This window comes from the organism of the source record quoted next, unplaced genomic scaffold (genome assembly GCF_019419815.1).
Source record: "Pyrus x bretschneideri cultivar Hongxiangsu unplaced genomic scaffold, Pyrus_bretschneideri_v1 Contig16, whole genome shotgun sequence".
Lineage (NCBI taxonomy): Eukaryota > Viridiplantae > Streptophyta > Magnoliopsida > Rosales > Rosaceae > Pyrus > Pyrus x bretschneideri.
Genome location: NW_025999457.1, coordinates 4,480,399 through 4,505,987, shown reverse-complemented (window position 1 = coordinate 4,505,987; position 25,589 = coordinate 4,480,399). Strand labels below are relative to the sequence as shown.

General features: G+C 36.6%; 3 protein-coding genes, 1 long non-coding RNA gene and 1 other non-coding gene across 7 annotated transcripts; 2 read left to right on the top strand and 3 right to left on the bottom strand.

The window, feature by feature from the left end:
* The first annotated feature begins 2,818 nt into the window (after nt 1–2,818).
* Nucleotides 2,819–4,205, top strand: LOC108865793 (protein EXORDIUM-like 2). Its single transcript, XM_018643260.2, has one exon. The coding sequence runs from the start codon at nt 2,891–2,893 to the stop codon at nt 3,770–3,772; it is 882 nt and encodes a 293-aa protein (XP_018498776.2). The 5' UTR covers nt 2,819–2,890; the 3' UTR covers nt 3,773–4,205.
* A 1,614-nt stretch (nt 4,206–5,819) lies between these two features.
* Nucleotides 5,820–10,248, bottom strand: LOC103930282 (30S ribosomal protein S13, chloroplastic). 2 transcript variants are annotated; one of them, XM_048581021.1, is made up of 6 exons: nt 10,088–10,248; nt 8,952–9,179; nt 8,698–8,856; nt 8,436–8,450; nt 6,501–6,725; nt 5,820–6,162 (listed from the first exon to the last, which is right to left on the bottom strand). In XM_048581021.1, the coding sequence occupies exons 1-6, from the start codon at nt 10,157–10,159 to the stop codon at nt 5,998–6,000; spliced, it is 864 nt and encodes a 287-aa protein (XP_048436978.1). In that variant the 5' UTR covers nt 10,160–10,248; the 3' UTR covers nt 5,820–5,997. The 2 variants fall into 2 exon arrangements, with proteins under 2 accessions (XP_048436978.1, XP_009337868.2); XM_009339593.3 differs by lacking the exons at nt 8,436–8,450; nt 8,698–8,856; nt 8,952–9,179; nt 10,088–10,248 and adding an exon at nt 6,813–7,008.
* On the top strand, nt 7,153–8,682 carry LOC125475758. 2 transcript variants are annotated; one of them, XR_007257168.1, is made up of 3 exons: nt 7,153–7,455; nt 7,595–7,854; nt 7,974–8,682. It is a non-coding gene; the product is annotated as an uncharacterized LOC125475758 (long non-coding RNA). The 2 variants fall into 2 exon arrangements; XR_007257167.1 differs by having other exon boundaries at nt 7,595–8,682.
* A 1,822-nt stretch (nt 10,249–12,070) lies between the features above and the next one.
* Nucleotides 12,071–16,998, bottom strand: LOC103930284 (ABC transporter G family member 1). Its single transcript, XM_009339595.3, has 8 exons — nt 16,603–16,998; nt 14,660–14,739; nt 13,972–14,442; nt 13,774–13,860; nt 13,568–13,687; nt 13,244–13,438; nt 13,062–13,148; nt 12,071–12,976 (listed from the first exon to the last, which is right to left on the bottom strand). Exons 1-8 carry the CDS (start codon nt 16,934–16,936, stop codon nt 12,293–12,295), a joined length of 2,058 nt encoding a protein of 685 aa, XP_009337870.2. The 5' UTR covers nt 16,937–16,998; the 3' UTR covers nt 12,071–12,292.
* Nucleotides 16,999–23,730: 6,732 nt separating this feature from the next.
* On the bottom strand, nt 23,731–23,804 carry TRNAD-GUC. Its single transcript has one exon. It is a non-coding gene; the product is annotated as a tRNA-Asp (tRNA).
* Nucleotides 23,805–25,589: the final 1,785 nt, after the last annotated feature.

The window sequence follows — 25,589 nt, the reverse complement described above, 5'->3', positions numbered from 1 at the left end:
TTGATATTCAATAATTTTTTGGGAATTGTTATTGGCATTCCAAAAATCACATTTTAAATTTCAAACTTTCTATATTTAGAAAGAAAAATATACTTGTGAGAAGTGTAGAATAAGATTTTTGAAGTGCTAATAATACTTCCCAATTTTTTTTATATCTTGCCCAATAGGTGAAGTTTGTACTTTACCTTTTTTTCCATATCAATCTCTGACTTTTTAAATGTTTGAAGACAATTTGTGAATATTTTAAACACTAACTGCTTTTCTTTACCCAGCCAAAAGGGCAAAAAAAAAGAAGCCAAATACTCTCTAAAAAAATATAACCCTCTATCAATTCTCTCTTTAACTTAAAAAAAGCGGTGTTTAAACTTTGGAAAACCATACTACTAGGCCACTATACTGTGGACCACCCCCAGGGAACCAAAACCAAAACCAAAACCAAAACCAAAACCAATCCTACCTTACCTTGGTTGTTGGTACTAGGTGCTCAGCTTTAGCGCACTTCCCAATTATGCTACCAAATAAAAAACACCACGCTGACGTAACCAATGAGCGCCCAAAAAAATGTTTGTGCATACCGCAATAGGAATCCGGAATATCGTCGAATTTTTTTTGTGAAGATTATGGAAATTCATTAATTTTGTTTGTTTATTATATATTATGTGATTAAAAATTTATTTATTTCAAATTAAATACAAATGATATTTGAAAAAAACTAACCGTATGATATACAATAACCGAACCTGATTCACGAATCTTCAAAATCTTCATTAAAAGAATTCAGAGAAATTCCTGTTGGCTGCAGTAGCTCACAGCACAAAATAATTTCGAATATTAAATTATAGTGAACTGGTTCCACGTAAATTATTTTATGTTCTCCAAGGAGCTACGAGGTTCATATTTAATTATATAATATTCAACCGGCAACAATCATGCATGCGGGAGCATAATATTTTTGGAATAATCCCCCAAAAGCAGTGAATAAAGTTGGGTCTGGAAGTTTGCACCTAGGCAAAGCTTGTACTCTTCTTGTAGCTAGATGATGTCATTGTTTATCAACAAATTTTTTTTTATTTTTACATTCTATTCGTATTATTTTTCTAATAAAAATGAAACTCGTATTCATTGAACGGCTTTATTTTTATTAGAAAGATAATACAACTAGATATCAAGTGTAGCAGTACTCCTTATCAACTCCTCCATAGTGGACCTCCTTTGACTTTTTTCTTTTTTAAACCAAAAAAAAAAAAAAGACAACCCATAGCAAATCACGATTTTTCCGCTCATTTCAGGCTGGACCTACTAGGTGGGGCTACCAAATGGGAGAAAAGAACCGATTGAGATTAGAGTGGAGGGCGCAGATGAATGTGCCACGAATCCTTGTACGCCTCAAAAAGTAGAAATTAATACACACAACGAAGCAAAAGAGCACTCAAAGAAAACTTTAAGAATGTGATAATATGATTAATATCTATCGTTAAACTTTTAAATTGAAACTGAGAATAATCTTAGAAACATCATCACATTTCTCAATTATTTATCTAAATTGATATGATAATAATTCACTCGTTCATAATATTTACAAGTTAATTTAAAACACAAGATTATACCGCGTAAGAAAAAAAAATGAGCCGTTGGAAAAAAATAGTCGATGAAAGGCATCATCATCCACCATGCCGCTGATGCCCAATACGACAATACGACGAAGTCGAACCAGTAGAGGGTCTTCTGCATGTGGGAGCTAGAGCGAGCTCGGACGATGCTCATTTCTTCGTCGAAGGTAGGCATCAGGGCTTGAGAGAGGACAAGAAGCCATGGAGGACTTGGACACTGATTCATGAAGTTGGATTGATTGCAGCCATTCCATTAGTGATACGCTGCTGGTGTGCATCATATGTTGGGAGTAACGTTAGGGATATTATGTAATTCAATCACATTAGTCTACTATATAATGGGGCGGTTGATTCATACAATCAATATTATACGCACCACTTGACATATTAGATGTTACACCAAGTACAAAAATATGATTTTCCTATCATTTTTCAGATATAGGTAACAACACAAGAAGAGAGAGGTAAAGGGTAAAATAATTGGGATTCTAGGAGGTGGCATAACTCTTAGCCATTGAATCTAGGTTGAATGGTCCTGATTTAGAGAAGGGTAAGGGAGGGGAGAGAAATGGTCCTTTAAACGTCGTCAAGGCAAGAAAATAAACCATTTTTGTCATATGTGACACAACGGAGTTTATGGTTTGGGGTTCACAAACAGTGATCTTTAGATAAAATTCTGAAATACCAGAAGTTATGAGAAAAATTCTCATTTTTTGATTTCTTTTAATACATGGCCTAAAAACATAATATAAGGCTTGCTCAAGAAAACTAAAAAACAAGGCCTAAACCCTAACAGCACAAACACAATTGAGAATTTGCAAATATTATTGAAGGTCGATTCAAATTCTGGTAACCATTAAAAACAAACTCACGTATACAATGGGAGTAATATTGACATAATCATTTTAATTATTCACAATTTATTTTTATTTTTAAGTGTCAAATAAAATAATCACACAAAATTATGAGGGTGAGAGCCATGCGGGGTGATGAGTCTACGCGCTTAAAGGCGGGGCCTCAAGTTCCTGGAACAACCCTCTCTAGTTTCATTACCCCGCATCCGAGAAACCTTACAGCCTGGCAAATTCTCCAGTCTCGAGAGCCCTCAATGTCTAATCACCAACTCCCACGTGGACGCCTAGGACAGAGAAACCCTTGCTATCTACAGCTGTCTCCCTTATCGTCCGAATATAAATACCACCCCAAACCAAATTCGAAGCATTCATTCACTCTCCCCACTCCCAATTCCCAGCAAAAGCCTTAAATTCTTGCCCCTCGCAATGTATCCTATTTACCACTTTGCCACTTCTCTCTTGCTGCTCATGTTTCTGGCCGAGCCCGGTTTGGGTGCTTTAGTGGAGGAGCAGCCCCTGGTGCTCAAGTACCACAACGGCGCTCTTCTCAAGGGCAACATCACCGTCAATCTCATCTGGTACGGCTACTTCACCCCAACCCAACGGTCCATCATCGTCGACTTCATCCACTCCCTCGCCCCTCGGCGCGGCCCACTCCCCTCTGCCTCCTCCTGGTGGAAAACCACCGAGAAGTACAAGGGTGGCGCCTCCAATCTCGTCGTCGGCAGGCAAATCCTCCACGAGGCCTACTCTCTCGGAAAGTCCCTCGGGAACCGGCACCTGGTAGCCCTCGCCGGAAAAGTGAACGGGTTGAAGGCCATCAACGTGGTTTTGACTGCGAGTGACGTGGCGGTCGACGGATTCTGTAGCCGCTGCGGGACGCACGGCTCCGCCCATGACAAGAAGTCGGCTTACGTGTGGGTTGGGAACTCGGTGGTCCAGTGCCCCGGCCAATGCGCCTGGCCCTTTCACCAGCCCATTTACGGCCCGCAAACCCCGCCGTTAGTGGCCCCAAACGGCGACGTCGGAGTTGACGGCATGATCATAAACCTCGCCACTCTCTTGGCGGGAACCGTAACCAATCCGTACAACAATGGATACTTCCAAGGGCCGGCCAGCGCGCCCCTCGAGGCGGTCTCTGCCTGCACGGGCATTTTCGGAACCGGGGCATACCCGGGTTATCCGGGTCAAGTCCTGGTGGACAAGGCGACCGGGGCGAGCTACAACGCGGTCGGGGTGAACGGGCGGAGGTTTCTACTGCCAGCCATGTGGGACCCGCAGACCTCTGCATGCAAGCCGCTTGTGTGACCGACGTGGCAATCATCTGTGCCGCACGCGATCATGTAGATATTATTATAATATTATATACATATATATATATATATATATAATTACATAATGTGATGATGGGATGGTGTCCGATGAGGACGGGGAGTGGATAGGGTTGGGGGTTTTTGTACACACTTCAAGTTTGTCGTCTTGCGTGACGTGTAAATCAAGTGGAAATAAAGTGGTTATGGGTCAATAGTGCAATTATAGAGAGAGAAAATGTTGTCTTTAAAAGTTAAAGATGAAAGGATGGTGCTCGTTTTCGCTTTACAAGCAAGAGTTTGTATTTTATCGCATAAACAAAAGCTAAATGATGGGTTAGCAACCAGGGGAGGGTCGAAGGTGGCGTATCAAGTCAATAATATATATTTTTATATTATCTTAGTGGTCAATAATATATATTTTTATATTATCTTTGTAATCTTAATATTATAAGTACGAGACGTCGCTCACGTAATTCGGTTTCTTAATAGCCGGACGGAGGGCAAAATTTTCTCACACTTTATTTCGACTCGCGTGTTTAGAGAGAAAAAAGAAAAGAATCCCGTGTAACGCTACTTTTCAACGACACACGGTTATTTTGTTTTTATGCTTAAGTGATAAGGCACCACATTTACTATGGTTAGTTTTTTTGTCGTATTCACTTTAGTCTATGTCAATTTGACTATCCACAAGTAGATTTATTTATTTATTTTATATTTTTCTTTTCCAAACGATAATTATTTAGCTAAGGGAAGCAAGTAAACTTAGTGCCACAACAAACTAGCAATAATATTGTTCAAACTCGTATTTGACGACCTAAGGCCTTTCACTTACAAGTGAAAAAAAATACCACTAAACTGTAGTACTAAGTAATAGTTTGGTACTGAGATGCTTTTATAAAAAGTGGATATCAAAATAAACTGAGCTCAAAAAAGTGTTTGGTAAACACTTAAAAACAGCTTATTTTCACAATTTTGGATGAAAATAAGCTGAAAAAGTAAAGCAACAACAATGAGCTTATTCTCATAGCACAGCTGAAGCAGTTTTTTTTCAAAACACAGCAATACCAAACCAGTCCTAAGTAGCATCACAAGTGGATTCTTGTGTCCATAACAACAACGTTGTAACATGATTAATTAAGAGATTTAGCTATAAGACTTTCATCACGTGAACGTAATACAATATCCTGGTGCCCATTTGAAAATAAACACCTTTACTTTCAACCCAAGACCATAGAATAATCAAACACTTGGAAGACAAAATGCAATGAACATAAACACTAGTACCATGCTCAGCAACTTCTTCAATGCATAAGAGAAGTTTTAGTATATTTGTACCTATGTTTACTACGTAAACCATACCAAGCTCAGCAATTTCTTCCCCCGAAAATACTGGCGTAACTAGCCAATTTCAATTTTTTCAACATTTATATTATAGAGCAACAGCTACAGAATAACAAAAGAACCAGAGGTTGAGTTTTTTGGGTGGACAGAGATGCAAAGTATTAACCAAACATTTCAAGTTCCATACTTATCCAACTACAATTAAAATTCATGCGTTCAAGTAATATATCGTATGAAAAGCATTCTAATTACCAGAGGAAGTGCGAAACAGTAGAAATCTTCTGAACAAGTTTGTAAGGAAGTGGTGATTGACGAATGCATATAGAAATGCAAGTGGTGATTCACAAAATTGCAGAACTGTGAGCGATTAAATACGTGCTGAACACTTCAAACCCATCATACATGACAAAGCATGGAGTACAAATTCGAGCACAAGCAGGAAGAAACAGTGAAGCATGCTGGTGAAAAGACAAATGAAAAAGACGATCAAACTGAATGACAAGGATTTTGATGATTTGAGAAACTAAGCCTTCTAGATTTTGTAAACAATTTCAGCAAGTTCATCGCTTCTGATTAAATTTCATAGCATTCCAAGTAGTCAAGAATCTACTGCAGTGTGACCAAGTGATTAGACAACATTTCCTTCTCAACATTTGACAATCCTATGAAAAAAATTCTGATCAAACAAGAACACCGACATATACAAATCATGATAAAATGCTCAATACACATTGATGATCCCAACTACATTTCCAAAGGTGAGGGCACAGCTCAACGAAGCAAAAGCGATCAGAACAATTGCAGTTAATGCTAAAACACAAAACCAGACAAAGGAGTTCATTACCAATTATAAAAAGAGTCGAAAACCCATTCGATTACTTAACGGGCCTTTTTCTTTCCAGCAACAGTGACCCTCTTACCCTTCAGGGTCCTAGTGTTGTTCTTGGTGCGCTGTCCTCTGCAAGGCAATCCCTGGCTGTGGCGTATGCCTCTGTAGCACTGAATCTCCTTGAGTCTCCTTATATTCAAGGCATTGAACCTCCTCTGCAACATACAAAAAATCCCAATAGAACTTTCATCCAATGGAAACTGTGGCCACATCCCAAGCCAATCAGGCAATCCCATGTGCGAAAGTTATAACCCAGGACGCGCATGATTGACTTGAGATACCGCCAGAATGACATCCCATTATATGAAAAAGGAAACCCTAACAAATTAAGGGTGCATTTTGCTCCACCCACCGCAATTGATTGCGGTTAAACGAAGGTGATCTAATGCATTTGCTACATAAATGTCAAAATTTAAACTCATCTAACGACAATAAAAGTTATGCCAGTGAGCAAAATGATTGTATTTGCAACAAATAAAGTTTGAGGGTTTACCAAATCTCCTTCAATCATGTACTTGGAGACTTCATCTCGGATAATGGTGAGCTCTTCTTCCGACAAATCTTTGGTGATTTTGTTCTCCATGTTGAGGTCGATTAGGATTGTTCGTGCCCTAGTACGCCCAATTCCATGAACGTACTGAAGAGAGTACTCGACCCTTTTGTTGTTGGGGATTTCAACTCCGCCAACACGCACGCATTTGATGCTCAAGCCACCAACCTGCGCAAAATCAACGAGACCCATGAAATTTTGAGGTCGACCCATGAAATTCTGAGGTCGACCCAGAATTTAAAACGTGAAATTTACCTGATTGGGGGGTCTGATTGGGAAGGAGAGGCTGTTGGAGAGGGGATTAGAGTTTCTTCCATTGCAGATTACAGAGAGGGAGGGTGCCAGAGGCATTGCCAGTGTTTGCGCCATGGCTGTGTCTGAGTTGTGGGAGTGATGAGCTTTGTGTTTGTGTGTGGATGAAGACGATGGGGTCGAGTTATCCTGTTCTGGCCAAATCTCAAGTGCGCAACACAATATATGCGCAGCGTTTCGACACCGTTGGATCAAATATGAACGGTTCTGATTAAGTTGAGATAAAAAGGTTTCACGTGGAAACGTCTGAATACTCGGTGCGGCTGAGGCTGGGGCAGTAGATGTTCCCCTTGAAAACTGTTGGAAGTGGATAAGAAGAGTACGCGAGAACGATCATGTACACAAGGAGCAAACAATCGTGATTAATATGAGGTCCTGGTGTGGTGCCGGCCAAAGCCTCTTCGACAGTCAACTTTGTATAAAGGACTAGGCATCTTAGTCTGATTCGGAGCCGTTAAGTGAATGTCGGACTCATGAAGCAGTTGTATTCCGGTTCATCATTCGGCCAGTAAAATTCTTGATCCCACAATGAAAAAGAATTGAAATCATTTTGATTCTTGTGTTTTCGGCGTTTACTAAAATATGGGTAAGATAATTATTTCACTCATCATCTAAATTCAAGAATCGGATCGACAAGAGAAACTAGTTAATCTTGTTCTCTTTCGTTACTTCTCTTATTATTTTAGTTTTACGATTCTTTTCTTTTTCCATTTCTGTTAACCAAGCATGCCTGGATTTGACCTATCCGCTTACAAAAAATGAAAAGAACTGAAAGCGTTGGCTTTCTGTGGCTTTCTGTCGGGGTGGAGTTGAATCACTGAGAGCCAAGGCCAAACGGAAGCGCAGCAGAAGCCTGAAATTAGCCTACATGTACAGCTGAACATTTCTACAACTAAATTTTCTAGCTTTGGAACTCCATCCGGAAGGTGGGAAATTTCAGCAGGGCACCTGTCATGCTCCAAACTCAAATGCTGTCCTGCCGAAGGTACTTCTCAGATTGCTCCTAATTTACTGCAGTAAAGGGTTAAACTTTTCCCCAATTAACTCACAGAGGTTTCCAGGTTCAACCTAATCGAGATTTTTCTGATGTTTTATCTTTACAAGAGTGCCTATGTAAGCAGAAATGTTCAGTGACCATATCAAACACCAACTTCGGCGTGTACCCTCGTCCAAGCAAACTCAAAAAATTGTCTGTGGCAGCTGTTTGTGCCCCTATAAGTTCTTGAACTGCCAGAATGAAATTCAAAGGTATAAGACCGAACTTTCGGAAAATCTAGTTCCCTACGAAAACTGGATTAGGCAGCAGAGCAGTCGCTTAGCAGCATTTGTGTGTACGGAAATGTAAAAGTATTGTCTACAGAAGTAGGCATGAAATGCTGATTCTTTCATAAAACTGAAAGGAAACTTCTCAATCACAAAGTTGTAGGGACGACACGAGAAATTTGTAATAACAAGACTTCTTGAATTTGATTTCACTTCTTGGTGGCAGACCCCCTCGTCAATTAAATCTAAGAGAAGTTCACTCGATATTTGAAAGCGCAAGCTTTGGTGTTCACTTTGATTTACCGCCAAGCTTGGAAACTGATGGTTACCTTTTGATCGAATAGAAACCAAAAGAAACTTCTCAGAAAATTCTTGAAATTATAATATCCAAGAGTTGGTTTAACATAAAAGTTGGCAAGGTTAAGAGAGATGGGTGAGTGAAACTTTGAGGATAAGTAGTAAGACATCTAACAACCATGGCTTCAAAACTCAAAAGTTGTGAAAAGAAGCTGTCTTTCTGTTTCCAAACTGACGACTTCTTTTATACTGACTACTTATTCTTCACCTTGTTTGATGATGCAACTGCAATCCGTGGATTAGCTTTCCTAGTCCTGGCATTGGTGCTGGTGCGCTGCCCTCGGCAAGGCAACCTATCGATGTGCCTGATCCCCTTGTAGCACTGAATGTCCTTCATTCTCTTGATGTCTCTCTCGACAATAGTCGCCTGAAAAACCCCCGAAAAACCCAAACCTGTTAGTGATGCAAGTAGCACTAAAATAGAGGGAGAGGAGGGCGAGAAACAAAGAGAGCTATGTATACCAATTCCCTTCCAACTAAGTACTTGGAGATTTCATCGCCAATGGCAACAACTTCTCTTCGGGTCAAGTCCTTGGCACGTTTGTTGGTCATGTTTAGCTCAGATATGATCAAGCCAGCCCTGGCTCTGCCGATCCCACGTATGTACTGAAGCGCATACTTAAGGGGCTTATTGTCTGGAATCTCCATTCCTGCTTTTATATTCAGGCATTGCACATGGACCCCATGAAACTGCAAGTGACACAGGAGGCTCAAATATGATCATTAAACCAACATATGAATCTGTAACCTTTCAAATTTGAAATGCTTAGCATATTGGGGGTGGTAAGAATATCTCATCACGATTTTTGGATCTTAGGGTGTTGTTACAATTTCTAATGAAAAAGCAACTAATTCAAAACTGTGAATTAGTTAATCATTTAATCGATGCAGAAATTTGCCATTTCATAATTCACTAGTCAATCATTTCAGTCGATGCAGAAATTTACAATGTGGGAAAAATCTTGCATGCTAGTTGTGGGATTTGAGTGGCCGTTACCGCATTGGAGAAAACCCCTTGGTCAATACAAAATCTCAGATAAAGGGGTGACCCTAGGCTAACAAGGGTCCCCACTTTGCGAGGGTCAGGGTGGGGCAAAGAGGCTGTTTTCACAACTCAAACCTGTGACCTTTCAGTCACAAAAGAGCAACCTTTCCGTTGTGCCAAGGCTGGCCCGCAATATAAAATCACAGTTCGGGGACAAATTTTGCAGGATAGCTGCGAGATGTGAGTAGCCGATTGACGGACCAATTGGTCGGCTGATCTCACCCCGCATTGGAAAAAACCATTCAATCAACAAAAATTCTCCAATGCATGACAAATCTTAGTAAAAAAACCAACCCCACGAGGCATGAGTTGTTTTTTCTTCACTTAGATAATTTTACAGCTACCAAATAAGGGACAATTTCAGACCCAAAAAATAAAAACCAGAAGAGGCAACCAACAATTCATGAAACCCCAGAAAAATTCTAAAGCACCATCTTTAGTACGAACATGATCCACAGTCATAAACCCTAAACCCTAAACACAGTTTGTTTGAATTCAATAAAAGAAACGATTCGTCTGATAAAATTAAGTTTTTTAAGGTATTCGAACTTACCGATACAGATTGAAGGAGTCGACGACTCGCATCAGAAACGGTTGCGATTGAACCGCGTAACCCCAGCATCATCAAATGATCAATTGGTCGCTGGATACTTAGATTTTGCCACAGTTGCAGAATGCCAAAGGAAAACTTCCAGTCAAACCAACACTAGGGATTTTTGTCTGCCAAAATAACCGGCCTTTATCTATTTTTCATTTGGGCTTGGCCCGCTTCTATGTGCACAGAAATTTATCAAGTTATCCACATCATTTTATTTAAAACTTTCCACCTTATTTTTGTACTTTGTTCACATAGAAGTTATGGTCACATAGTTGAGTTTGTTTCACGCAATTATTTTAGACTGGACTAGCTTTAGGATTAAGTTGGATTGTCTTAGACTAGACTAAACTGGACTAATTTAGTGAAGCGTTTGGTATAATATCGGACTAAAAAATTGAATATAAACAAACTATAATATTATGTCATTTAACACTTATCCAATAACATTTAATTATTTTATCTAATAATATTAATTTAACCATTTTCTTTCTTTTTTCCCACTCTACCTCTCTCTGGAACCTCCACCCATCCATTCTCTCCTACTCCATCCATTCTCTCATTTTCTCCTTGTATTTCTTGCAAAACACAATCTTTCAAAACAAGGTCATGGTAGATCTTTCAAGACAAGTTTATCCGTTTCACCCTCTTCCCGCCGTTAGGTATCTTCACCTTCCTCACCTTTTTTCTCCCAAAATTTTTTGAATCTCTTTGCTCCCTCTGATACATGCGTTGGCTTCTCCGTCTACAATTCCAGAGCAAGATAGCCATCTCAGAATTTTATGGGAAAAATGAAGAATGCGTGAAGAATGCTTGCTGATCAGCTTCTCCCATTGTTGTTATTGTTTTGCATTTTTTTTTTATTTTTTTAATTTTGGTGTTTCGATTTTGAGATTTTGGCAGTGGGAGAAGCTGATTTGGGGGTGGGTAAACAGAGACGAAGTAATGTACAAACGATGCAGTGTAAAAAGGAAGTAGATTTGGAGACGGGACTAACAATCCCATACATTTTGGGGGGACTCACTAAGACTACCTAGCGAAGGACTTAGTTGGGGCAAATCCGACTTAGACTCATTAATGCTAGTCCTTCACACCAAACACGGCTTAGCAATTCCAGTTAAGCCAGTCCGGTCCAACAAAGTTTAGTGAGGGCAAACAAACGCCCCCTTATAGTCTAATAATATTTTTCTTTCCTTAAAAGAAAGAATTTCTAGGCTTAAATCTCGAAAATGATAAGTTTGATATCAATATATTTTTTTCATACTTAGTGTAAATCTATCGTTATATAAAACAATAGCAAAGATAATTTTGTACTGTAGCTCAGGGTTAAGGTCGTATCTAATGGAGAGGCTAAATGTCCAAAAGTCAAAAAATGGCTTGATTTGTCCAAAAACTCATCTTCAACTGATGGTTAGGGTATAATTCTATGGAGCTTACTAGAATATTATTTGGCCAAAGGGGCATTAGGCTGGCTAAATGTAGCCCCCTCTTAGCCTGTTTCTTGGGGACCAGCTCCTCAGTTATAATAATTGATTCAAATCCAACAATTAGATTTGAAAACATCCAAAGATAGTTTAATTAAATTAACCAATAAATTTAAACTTAGAACTAACAAATTATTATAGGATATGTTTAGCCTCTTCGATTGTAGATGATATATGAGTATGACCTGACATAGTTCATTTAAGATAATTTTTTTTGCAGGGCTATAATTCTGGACGAGGCTATGTTTAGTCATTTCGCTTGGAGATAGCCTAAAGAGTCATAACCTAATTTTCTATTATAAATTTGTCCGATCATTTTTTTCTTTTATACAACTCATGAAACATTTACTTAAGGAGTTGGAGATTTGAAATTACATCACTAAACGAATCGCTAGTGGGTTCTTAATTTCTTTTTAAATCCAATTAAAGGTAAAACAAACAAATATAACTCTCCATATGATTTCAAATCAGTCTTAAAACTTGAAAAATACTTTCTATCACATAAGGAGAAGCATTGGGGTAAGTTCTGCCTAATATGGTAATTATAATATTATTACACGCAAGATATTGTTCGAAGTACGTGTATATATATATCTATCTACTCGCACGGCTTTATTTGTATTGCGTCATACCTTGGAATTTGTCTGTCGTAAAAACAATACATAATATTGATATTATCCTAGTGGTTCTCTCCATGCACGGGCGTAGATGAGGGATTAACCAATACTTGCAGGTTTCGCTTGGTAGTCATTGACAGAAGGGCCGTAGTACTAGTCTTAACCTTCTCTGTAGTCTTGATGATAACCAAGAACATAACTCGATATAGAACTACCATCCCGAACAACACAGCAACATTCACCCACTTAGAATATCTCATTTCCACTTGCCATCTCTCTCTCAAAATTTGTTCGCCGCTGATGAGTGGTCCTCCGGCTTCACTTGCTGGAAACATTGTTCCTTGGAATTCATTTTTGAACAATCCCTGGTATGCATACTTGTGGAAGGCAATGTAGTACATTGGATACTTCCACACCGGCGTGGGAAGATCACTTGGTAATTGGAAGAATCCACCACATAACATCAAAAGACCTTGAATTCCAGCACCAGCTATTATTCCCATGAGGTAATTGGGCACAATACTAGCAACTATCATCATAAGACTCTCAACCAACATCATGCAAGCAAGCAACACACAAGAAAAGTAGACAAAGTGTTCCAATCCGGTATGAAGTCCAGCAAGGTAATAAGTTATTGCCCCGGGAATCACTGAAATCATTATCAAGAAAGGCACAGAAGAAAATGTATTGCCAAAAGCAAATGCACAGACACCATAGTGCCCGTTCAGTCTTTCTCGTTCAAATACCTGCATTTACAACAAAAAGTAGAGTTTAGGAACACTAATTTTAACATTGATCGCTAATGAAGTATTCTAAACTAAATTTATTTACCTTCATATCTTCCACAAAGGAAGGGAATCCACCAATGGCCATGAAAGTTAGAAAACTAGATATGTACGTGAGCAGCAAGACTCTTGCCTGCAACATACGAATGTTATGTACTAATTAACTGCCTACTAAGGGGACAATTTCCTTGTATACATAGTACATATATAGATCTCTCTCTCACTTACCTGAATAGATCTATAACCATGTCCAAGGTCATGATAGATAGTACCGAGGCCTAGGGTCATGGAGATGTAGATAGCCAGGCGCAACCAATAATAGCCTCGATCTCTATGCATGTTCACGAAGGATCTTCTTGTAAGTATGAGAGATTGTGTAAGAAAGCCAGCACGGCTTCTCTTCTCCAATTTTTCACCAGAGTCCTAAATTTCATGTGAATTAATGTTAGTCGATGTTGTCCCCCACTAATCCTGGGGTCACTACTTAAATTTGAAATTTTATTCAAAAAGGTTCATACATAATTACTTCTATGAATCTGATTACTAGTTTACCTGTTTACACAGTTCAGCTACTTGTCTTTGAACTTGCTGAAAGGTTTCAGATTCTTTATAGGACGTTATTAGAGTATCAATTGCTACTTCTGTTGGTGTGGTTACGCCTTGCTCAATGTCCTGCAACGTGTTACAAAGTTCTATTAGATTTCTAAAGGTTTATCAGCATGTTATGTGACTTCTTGTTCCCTAAGAGATTTTCTTACCTGCTCAAAATCTTTGTTTATGGTCTTAAGGAAGTGATCCGATGGATTTTGGAGAGTTGGGCATGGGAAACCGGTTAAAGTGAAAAACTGCAACCAAATAAGAACATCAGTACATAGTTAACAATATATTTAAATAACTCTGATTTTCTGAACTTAATTAGAAAGAAAGCCATCTCATATGCATGGAGCTAGCCTTACATGATTTGCTGCAGAAGCAGGACCAAAATAGACAGTTCTTCCAGAAGACAGAAGACAAAGACTATCAAAAAGTTGAAAGACTTCAGAGCTAGGCTGATGGATGGATGTAACAATAGTCCTTGGAGTCCCATCACCTTTATCAAGATTTGCAATTCTGCTCATGACATAATAAGAAGCTGCACTGTCAAGGCCGCTTGTCGGTTCGTCAAGGAAGAGAAGCTTAGGGCGTGTGAGAAGCTCAATACAAATGCTTACTCTCCTCTTTTGGCCACCACTGAGGCCTTTAGCTCCCCAACCTCCAATCCTTGTGTTCATGGCGTCCTGCAAACCCATCTCTCTAATTGTAACTTCTGCTCTCTCTTTCTTCTCTGACTTGGTCATGAAGTCTGGCAGTTGCAGCTGAGCAGAGTAATATACGGCTTCTTTAACGGTTAACGTCGTCATTAAAGTGTCATCTTGTGTGACATATGCCTGTATCCGTATATAAGTAGATGTAATTTATTAAAAAAAATACGATAAAAAGAGTGAAAAATTAAGGGAGATTTCTTCAAAATACTGCATAACATTGAATAATACAAGAATGAATGATTGAGATTGAAAATAAATGATCTAAAATAATGAAAAATCAAATCTAACATCTAAAAGACTCGAAGCATTGAATGATACGTATAATTGAAGCCACACCCACCGAAGTTCCATAAGCTAGTGCTTGTTTATGCCCATTAATTAGGATCTTCCCTGTTTGCCTTGTGTTTGAACTCAATCTCCCTGCAGTGTATAAACATGAGTTGTAAGTTAGAGTGCCTATGCACATGGTGTTTGTTAATAACTCAACAGTCCAATTAATTAATTACGAATTAACTTGGCTCCTCAATGGATGAGCAGGGGTGGAGGGAAGAAGAGAAATTTTTTTTGCAAGCCTTCCCCTATAAACATCTTTCATTATTCTTCTTTACAACCCTTCTCCTATTAGTCAATAATACAAAACACATTATAAATTATCTCCTATTTAAAATTCCAACTCCCATATTTGATTCCATCCCAACACTAATTTAATATTTATTTATTGGACATAAAATCAATAACCTTTAACATTTTGATTTAAAAAAAAAAAATCTCTTAACATTAAACCCGTTCATTTTTAATTAAAACAAAAAACTTCTTTGGTCTTTCTTTCACAGTCAACCCAGGAGCAAGAGTCCAAGACTGAAAAGCAATTATTCTTCCCATTTCTTGAAATTTCATATCTATTTTCATATAAAATTCAAATTAATTCGACAAAAACAATACTATTTGTAAAATCTATCTTACTTTCTATAATTTTTTTTATTGTTTCTCGTCTATCTAACATCTTAGTTAAGTGTTAAGAGTTTGGACCTTTTGATTAATTATTCTTATTAAATTTAATAGTATAGATAACGATGTTATCATACAACGGTTTCAAAATATGAAAATTCTTGAGAGACAATTATGATTATTGAAAATATAAAATATTATAGATGCACGTGTTATTATGGTGTTTTGATTAATAGTTTTGTAACTGTTATTCATCATATTTCTTTGAATTTGTGAAAGGTTCTTCCTCACATGAAATCCTGGCTCCGCCACTGTAGATGAGGAGGGGTTCCTCCTTAAGTCACTACATGACCGACTTTACAAAACTTCATGTTTATAATATGGAAAATTGTTCATCCTATAAAGCACTTTGTAAAGATCATCTTGTAATCACTAAAATATGAGACCGTTTAATCATTGAACTATATAAAAACATATGAATGAAAAATTTGCGTCGTATGTACTATTTGCATAGGACGACCTGTGAGCAGTTTTATCAGTAGTAAAGACCTCAATGCAATTCGTGTTGTAAATCCTACTTTGGAGTTTGATAAAACAATTTTCAACAGATAATTACATGGTTTCATTTCTAATTACATTAAGGTTTTTTGTGATTAAAAACCAATACATATTAGGTTGTGTATGTGGTTAACTTGGGACAATATTTGAAATTTTGACATAGTATGAGATCGAATTTTATTTGAGCTATAATACTGGGTTTTTAATTACTTGACATGACCCCAATTAATGGGTCTAATCCAAGCGTGTAGTATTCACGTGCTTGTCTTCTTATTTGGTGTGGAATTCTCTTTTCTTGTAACCCAATAAAAGTATGGTCTCACGTGAGGGGCATGTTGAAAATCCCATGCTGGCCTGGTAGTTTGGCAAAAAAAGTCTTATCTTAATTATAATTACGTGGTGCCATTCCTACTAATACTGATGGTGCCATTCCTACTAATACCGATGCATGTTATAATAAAGCCCAACACTTACTAGACTTTGCAGGTTGTTAAATTAGGACAATATTGATGCATTTGGTAGTGGATTGTTTGCACAATTCTAAAATCTTGATATTTAAATGTAGAACCGTTATATATTGTATTTATTATGTCAATTTTCCAACGCGAGATTTTAAAATTATTTCACAAATTCATATAAATATTGTTTGACTAGACAACCAAAAAATAGCATCCGGATGCTTATCTCTGTAGCTGCATGCAATCGTTAACCATGCTGAAATTATATCTCGTAGAATGGAAATTGGAATGAATTATTAAGTAGGGTATCGATTATTACCTCCTAAAGCATCAAGGAGAGTGGACTTGCCACAGCCAGAAGGACCCATTATAGCCAAGAGCTCCCCAGGCTTGGCATAACCAGTTAGACCTTGCAGGATTGATCTGCTGCTGCTACCAATACTGTTCTTCTTGGAAACTACTGTCACCCACAAGTCCTCCCATGTCAGCAACACACCCTCCTCCAAATTTGCATGGTTGTTGTTTTGGACGCCGCCACCTCCTCCTCCTCCGCCAGCCCTTGGCAGTACTTGTGTTTCAATCTCCAGTACAGCTGAACCATATTCATGCTCAGTAGCATTGTGGTGGACATTAAGATTAAAAGTAGAAGCCATACGGATATGGGCAATTTCTCTTTCTGTGTGTGTGTGTGTGTGAGAGAGAGAGAGAGAGAGAGAGAGAGAGATTTTGTTGGGGGAAATGGTTAAGGATGCCCGGTATTTAAAGAGCCTTAAAATGTACGTAACGTGTACAAATTTTTTTTCACCTCTCGGGAAATAATCGTGGGAAGAAGAGGACGGGACCGGGGCCCTCGTGTAGTCGTGTGGTTCAAGTTGTGATCTCAATTAACCAATTAGCTTTTTAGGTTGTTGGAAGGTTAGCCAAGCCAATTGGTCCACAATTAGTTTTTTTGGTTGTTAAAAGGTATTTTTCGGCTCCGTTCGGTATGCGACGAAATTTATGGGAAATTAATTTCCATGTCTTTTCTTTATTTGATAAGGAGAATTCGACTGTTTGGTTAAAGCATAGCGATAGTCTGTGTGAATGCTAGTGCAATATGATTTCTGTCAGTGTTTGGATGTTAAAATGAAGAAATTCAACTAAGTACGGGTAAACAACTGGAGTAAGTATGATTTTTTTTTGGTAGTCAAATGACTCGTCATCTAATAAGTGACACACATGAATGGATTAATATTAACAAGATTTCTACTGTCCTTGTCTACTATCCAGTGAAATCATATCCAAGAGAATGAGCTTGGTAGAATCATCGTGGAAAGAAAACCCTGTTGAGCTTGACCCTAGTCTAACTTTGTTTAATGACTAGAGGGGTGTAGTATAAGTGGGAGCTTCACATCGAAATTAAAATACCACTACTTTTAACGTTATTTTACTTATTTCATGAATTGAACGAATGAAAAATTTGAAGATTTATTTCATTTGGTGTTAATAACAACTATTTTTCTAATGTTGATTCATGTTGGTTCGAAGAGCCTCCAGATATCACCTAGGATGCTCTTTTACAAGATTGGTTGTATGACTTTTAACATTTTTAGAAAATCTCTATCGTTTCATCTAAAAAGGAATAATAAAAGAATAATGCTAGGGGGTGGGAGGATGAGGGTTCGAAAATACTACAATAATAGTTTCGAACGCGGGGCACATGAGTAGAAACCATTACTCAATTACATACACACACGTGTGTGTATTGATATTAAACTCATCACCCACGAAATCCAAACTTAAGGCCTCTCGCATATAAGTACAAATGAATACTACAAGACTGTCCAACTTACACGTGTATGACATATATTCAACTTGTGCATATTACAAACATGACATCCAACTTACACTTGTATGATTATGTTATTCAACTTGTCCATACTACGAACATGGTATCCAACTTACAGGTGTATAATATACACTCAACATGTCATCACGTCAAGATTACTAATGACATGATTTTTTAAAGTTCTTCAATCAATCTCAGGAGAAATTATACAATGGTAGAAAATTTTGAAACCACAACGAATGACACTTTCTACATGCTTTCTTTTCATCCATGTGGCGGACCACGAAGTGACGAAGGTTGCCATCGCTCCCTATCACTGCAATAGCCATGTCTCCAATCTAGTAAGCAAGAACGCAGCTGCGCCAGCCTTCAACCCACACAGAGGTAGCCTAGCGAGCTTAGAACCAGGCAATACAGGTCCAGACCACAGCGCCTCCAGTTGCAGCATGAGCCCAGCAAATGCAGACGCAGGCAGCCAGCCTTTTGCGTATCCCAAACAGGTTCAGCCAAACTACCAACCGGTCAATTTTAATTTTAGTGATTATCTTGATAAGATTGATCAATTTTAAAGATCATTTGTGATTAAATTTTTTTTTTAAAATTATATAACAATTAATGTTTTTTTTCCCCAAACTAACGAGTAATGTATTTAATTCACGGAAATTTTTTTTCCAATAGGAAAGTTGGTTTGGATCAAAGGTCAATAGAACTTGGTTATTAAACAAAATCTTCAGAATTGAACCTAATAATTGACAAGAAACTTGGTTCTATTTCTATATCTAATTATCTCCAAAGGATGTCCTACTTGGGCAAGATGACCACTTTTGCGTGCTAATGTTTAACCATTATGGGAGTAATACATATAGAGGTAAGAAAAATTTTATTTGAACCCATTATTTATCTCTCTACACCCAACTTTCCCTTTACAACCATGCATATTTTTTTTTTATTACAATCAACTTTTATCTCTACACCCAATATTTATGTCAAACTCTCCTTACCTAGGGTGAACTAATATATACCAATTAAGGCTTATTATTGCCCCTGAAACTTTTATCTAGTCTTAATTTATCATCTGAATCTGGTTTTGTCTCACTTTTCCTCTTAAAACTTCCATTTTCAACTTTTTTTATCTCACTTTACCTTATTTCGTTAAAGAAATGTTAAATTCAAAAGCCTTGTGGACATTTCATTTTTTACAAACTTCTTTTTGTTAAAGAAATGTCAAAAAAATAATGTGATTTAATAGCAAAACAAATTGGGATTGTTCTGCAGCCTCCGCTCTCTCTCTTTCCTTCCTCCTTGTACCAGACAGCCACCTATACTACTTCACAGTGACCATCACGCCACTCCATAGCATCGGCCAAAGGCTCACATTATCTCCATAAGAAAAGTCATGTTAATAAAAACATATAAAAGTCGAGCAGACAAAGTGACAACAACCACCACATGAAAAATTCCATTCAGATTAATAGAATCTTTTGAGGCAAATCAAACTAGAAGATGCAAAATCAAAATTCATAAAAGTCCAAGTTTTTATTTTTGGGTTCACACTATTTAATGAATATCTTCTCCCAGTGAAGTTGTCGCCCCCTGGTGGAGATACTAGCATTCAATGGCGGTGGCATGAAAGGGAGTAGTGGTCGCCGTCTAGTGAGCTGGGTGCCTTATGGGACTACATTAATTAACCCTGTCGGAGTTAGATTATATCTAGAGTAATGCTAGAGAGATTAAATTTATAAATTAAATGATATGTCACTAATAGGAAATGAGAATGTTTAACGACGTTTAAGTAATAATTCATTCATCAACTTTTATATTATTTAGTTTACAAATTTAATCTCCATAGCATTACTCTTATATGTACGGTATTGGATTGGTTGATGCTACATGCTTTGCACATAAATCGAGGGAGACTTATCACACTTGTTCACGTCACTAACGAAGGAAGACTTGGAGCCTTGAGGATGACTTGGAGGGGACCATTATCCGACGAGTGAAGGATGGCCAAGTATCCCACGAGCGAAGGATGGCCATGCAATCATCTTGACTCGCCACGTCAACTCGGGAATACTCGCTGACGCTAGCATGACGTCGGGTCATGCTTGCTGGCGCAAGGCCGGGCATAAGCTGCTCGAGCTTTTGGTTGAGTTTCCCATGGTCCACCATTTGCCCTCTTCTTCTTGGATCGCTGGAGACGATCTTTGAGATTGCAGACATGTTTCTTGCCCTTGTTCGGCCTTCTGTCCAACTGGTGAAGATGCTCTAAGTCATGCCCTAAATCATACATTCTTATCCACCAAGGGCCTTTAAGAGGAGGAAGGCAGCTAGAAGGAAACCTGGGCACACTTCTCTCCCGTTTCTCTATGTAAATGCCTTCAAAGCCTTCCTCTCCCTCCCTAGATATCATAGCTCTTCTAATATAAATTGTGCACCCCAAATACATAGTGGAATACAAATTCAACCACGGTAAACGTAGCCCGATTAGGGTGAACCTCTAAAATCCCGTATTTATTATGTGCTGATTACGACCTGGCCCAATTAGTTGTCCTCTCAATTTTTTATGACAACAGGGTGTATTGAGAAGTTTTTACTTTTTATTGTAAATACATTTTGTATTTAACGGTAATTACAGATTATGGTAAAATAGATAATTTGTAGGGTTTTGAACTTTAATCCTTGAAAATTATAGAAATTTGATTTATAGTTCTTTGTATGGTAAAATAGATAATTTAACGGTAATTACATATTATGGTAAAATAGATAATTAAAACTTTGTCTTAGATTAAATATTGATTTATGGTTCTTTGTACTTTAATACAAATGATTTTAATATTTAAAGTGTTCTATTTAATGTCTCCCCATTAAATATTTGAATTTAGTAATACACATTTTAATTGATTAATTTGTTTAACTTCCTCCGATTATATTCTTATAAACGCACCTAAATGAGAAAACATTAGAAAAATAGTGACACATAAGAGAAGTATGTAAATGCGTACCGAAATATGTTAAAATGAATTGACATGCTCAAATGTATATACTGAAATATATGCCGAAATACATTATAATGAATTAATGTACCTAAAATTTCAGGACTGTCTCTGAGATTTGAGGGGTCATGTGCGATTTTATAAAAGGGGTCCTTCTTAAGACAATCTTTTTTTTAAAAAAAAAAATTTGAACTTCGTGGTTCTTTTTCTTTAACAAAAAACCTATCAATAACTCGTTTTTTAGACGAGTCAGCTATTCAACTTTTTTTTCTTTGGTGTTTCAAGTAGCCACATGAATATTTTTTAGTAGGTGTCATCTTTTGTATCTCAAACAATATCACAATTAAATTATACTAAGTATAAACAATAAAACCTAATAGTTCGCAATGCATGTGCGTCTAGTGGTTTTTGTTTACTGCTCCCCTCTTGCTATGACGATTAATTGATTAATTTTTAGGGAATTTTAACGAAAAGCTCCCGGTATTGTTTACTTTAATGAAAAACCACATTTTTACACTAAAAAGTCAATCATGGTACGATTCACTTTACCCTTTATTTTGTCCTTATCGTTAAAACTCAAAGTTTTCAAGCCATTTTTATTAGTTTTCCTTAATTTTTTTGAGTTTTTCCCTAAAAAGTACAAAAAGAAAAAATATCATTACTTTAATCGAAGTCTACACCACTCTGACCACTTCAATTGTCTTCGTGATTTGGAAAATTTTCTTCAATGACATGAAATTCTGTATTTAGTGTTTAATGATTTGTGTAAAAAAAAAGTAGTGAGGAAGGGAGATACAGGAGAGAAAAGGATCCTCGCTGGATCCTTTTCCTGGGGATCCTAGGGATCCCATAATCAGGACCGTACATCGTATATCATGCGGTCAGAAATTATTTTAAAATTTAAAATTTAAAATTAAATATAAATAGTACCTAACAAAAACTGATCGCACGATATACGATAAACGGTTGTGATCACAAGATCCTTAGGATCCCCAAAAAAAGGATGAAGATCCTTTTCCATACAAGAGAAGCAGGAAAGGGGGTGTCTGGGTGAGAAAGAAGTGGACCATGACTCTTGGAGTGAGAATTGAGAAATATTGTGAGGAATATCATTATTTTATAATTTTTATAAAATTTCTTACTATTTGGTGGCTTATATAGGCATACATGTAGCTTGTGGCTTATGGCCCCACTAGGATTTGTATATCTTTTATTTGGTTTTGATTAGTATATTTATTTATATAAATAATATAATATTATTTCATAGGATACCTGATAAGATAGAAAACTATTTTGGAGGCCCTTAAATTTTGGGGCCCTATGCGATGGAACTGGTAGCTCTCCTTTAACGTCGACTCTGATCTAAATGTGTGTACTGAAAAGTATTATATTAAGTAAATGTACATATATGTTTGTACCAAATATGATATACCAAAATATATTAAATAAATTAATGTACCTAAATAAAAAACACAAAATGCTTCAGAATATTATATTAAAAATTCAAGAAGAAAAAGATAAATTAAACTCAAAATTTATAAGTATATGACGTGATTAATGTATGCTGACATGAGTTAAGGGACTAACATTGAATTTTTTTTTTATAATTTATATATTTGTTTTGTCCCTAGATGTAATTTAAGGACCGTGGACCATAGTTCTTAAGACTGAAACGTTCACTCGTTTTGGTAAAAGTCAGGGCTCTTGCTACTTATTACTACTATTTAATGATATTTCGTTTCATTTGGAAGTGAGAAGTTTTAGATATGATTTTTATCAAAGATAAATTTGAACTCATCATTGCTAACTCATTATGAGACTTTGCCTACTCTCTTACTCATTTAGTGTAGATAATATCGTTTGTTATAAAAATAAAAAAATAAGTCAATGCTCCGAATTATTTCGTATTTATGTTTGTATTTTTGGTACAATTGGATAGAGACGGTTATGTAGAGGAGTAGACTAATGAGAATTGTGGGTTTGATTTCTTGTTCCATCAAACTAATGAGAATTTAATGTTTTGGAAATTATGATTCTCGACCATCTGCATGTATTACACGAAGAGTTTACTGATCACGTTTTCATTATATTTTGTGTGTTTGCTTGTGAATGCATGAATGAGCGAAACGTTGTTTTCAATATACCTTGTGGGTTTTGTTGTGTGGATGCATGAATGAGCAAAACATTAATTGAGCACAATTAGTTATAATGGTATAACAAGGTACTAAAGTGGGTATTAATCTGTTTAATGAATAAATAGATGTACTAAAATGTATTATATTAAGTTAAAGTACCTATATGTCTGTATTGAGTTTGATATGCCAATATATATATAAAATAAGCGGTAAGATGGGGGGCTGCAATTCCTTTTCCCCAGTTCAAATCTGGGTGTTGCCTGATCAACAAAAGAATAGAAATACCTTCTTATGTTTTGTTGATATAAATTGTAAAATTTTTCCAGCAGAAGCAAGTGGAGGAAAAAGATTTTTGATTGATGATAAATGTGAAACAAAAACGAAAAAAAGAAGAGGGATCGCTGTTGGGAATGAAATTATGTTATTTGGACTTCTTTTCACAAAAAATAGAGAGATGAATTGATATAGTTTTTTATTGGATTTGGATTCGTCGGGACTGACGGGGCTCGAACCCGCAGCTTCCGCCTTGACAGGGCGGTGCTCTGACCAATTGAACTACAATCCCAAGTAAATACCATAATAAAATAAAGTATACATATTTTTATGATTTCATTCTAACCCTTTCAATTTCGATTAGAATTGGCGTGTTGTAACAGAGCTGCGAGTGTGATATATCGATACCCATATGTATATGTACTTTAGTGAGAGCAGCCGGTATTACCCGAGCTCGAAGAAGGAATAGATAAGAGGGCATATGGAGAATGTGGCCAGAAATCCATAATAGAGTTTGACCACAACTACCAAATTGATTATCTTCATGCATAAGGATACTAGATTACCAAGCACAAAGTGTATCAGAATATTATATTAAAAATTTAAGAAGAAAAAGAGAAATTAAACATCAAAATATATTAGTATACGAGGTACTTAATGTATGCTGACATGAACATTGAGTCAAGGGACTAAAATTGATTTTTTTATATAATTCATACATTTGTTTTGTCCCTAAATGTAATTTGGAGACTGTGGACCGTGGTTCATAAGACTGAAACGTTCACTCGTTTTGTTAAAAGTCACTTATTACTACGGTTTAATAGTATTTCTCTTTACTTGTAAGTGATATGTCTTATATTCGATTATCGACAAAGATGAATTTGAACCATATCATTTTTAGCTTATTGTGAGATTTCGCTCACTCTCATACCCCTTTAGAATAAATAATATGGTTTGTTAAAAAAAAAAAAGGCAATGCTCCTAATTATTTTATTTGTGTTTGTTTTTTCACCACAATTGGAGAGACACGTAAAGGACTAGACTAATGAGAATTGTGGGTTTGGTTTCTTGGTCCATCAAATTACTGAGAATTTAATGTTTTGAAAATTCAAATTCTTGACCATCTGCATGTATCATACCGAGTTCACTCATCACGTTTTCATTATATTTTGCGTGTGAATGCATGGATGAGCGAACGCCGCTTGCGTGTGAATGCATGGATGAGCGAAATGTTGTTCTCGATATACATTAATTGTGTCTTTTGTTGTGTGGATGCATGAATGAGCAAAACATCAATTGAGCAAAACAAGGTACCAAAGTGGGTGTTAATTTTATGTCTCGTTCGGTGGATAGAATTTGAATTGTATCAAATAACTAATTAGATTCATTATCTGTTTAATGAAGAAATGGATGTAATTTTAAATTTGTCCAAGTTAGATATATGCATTAGTAATGAAGGAAAAGCATCGCTTTCCAATTTGTAAAAATTGATACAATTAGAGGGACAAGTTTCATTCATAGTTAATTTATCTTGTACACTCAAACTTTACAAAATTTAAAAGTTGTATTAAATTATTGCTTCAACATTACTGAATTTAGAGAATCGTCATATTCAAAACACTCCAACATACTAAAAACGAGTTTTATTTTTTATTTTTGGATAAATATCAAACTTACTATTCACGATATTTGAATTTAAAATCTAATACTTGCAAATAAAGAAAAATTGCATTAAATTATGGTTTATGGTAATAAGTGGAAAATACTAAAGGAGGTTTTAGGATTTAGAAATCCAAGATTGGCTTTGACTCTTAAGATAACTGAACAAAATAAAAAATAAAATAAAAAGGTTGCTCATAAGCTACCAGCCAAGACAATCAATGCATAAAAATGTGAAACTCTTTGTACGCTTTTTGATACTTCACAATTTAATAGTAATTTTCGTGTTAACTTTATAAAATATTGTGTAAAAAATATGAGGTATCATAAAATCTCATTTTAGCATTTCTCATATAAAGAGGTTTCACTTATGACAAAGTGGAGAAATTTTTCAATGTGACAGGCATATGAGGTGATA

Bases quoted from the DNA above. Each gene is read 5' to 3' on its own strand.
- LOC103930282 (XM_048581021.1), bottom strand. From the start codon at position 10,159: ATGATGCTGGGGTTACGCGGTTCAATCGCAACCGTTTCTGATGCGAGT. The intron at 9,180-10,087 runs GTAAGTTCGAAT...TGTCACTTGCAG, and splicing joins GACTCCTTCAATCTGTATCG to TTTCATGGGGTCCATGTGCA. The intron at 6,163-6,500 runs GTAAACCCTCAA...TGTATGTTGCAG, and splicing joins ACATGATTGAAGGAGATTTG to AGGAGGTTCAATGCCTTGAA.
- LOC103930284 (XM_009339595.3), bottom strand. From the start codon at position 16,936: ATGGCTTCTACTTTTAATCTTAATGTCCACCACAATGCTACTGAGCAT. The intron at 14,740-16,602 runs GTAATAATCGAT...TATACACTGCAG, and splicing joins TCTCCTTGATGCTTTAGGAG to GGAGATTGAGTTCAAACACA. The intron at 12,977-13,061 runs GTAAATAAATTT...TTGTAAATGCAG, and splicing joins CCTTTGTGGAAGATATGAAG to GTATTTGAACGAGAAAGACT.
- LOC108865793 (XM_018643260.2), top strand. From the start codon at position 2,891: ATGTATCCTATTTACCACTTTGCCACTTCTCTCTTGCTGCTCATGTTT.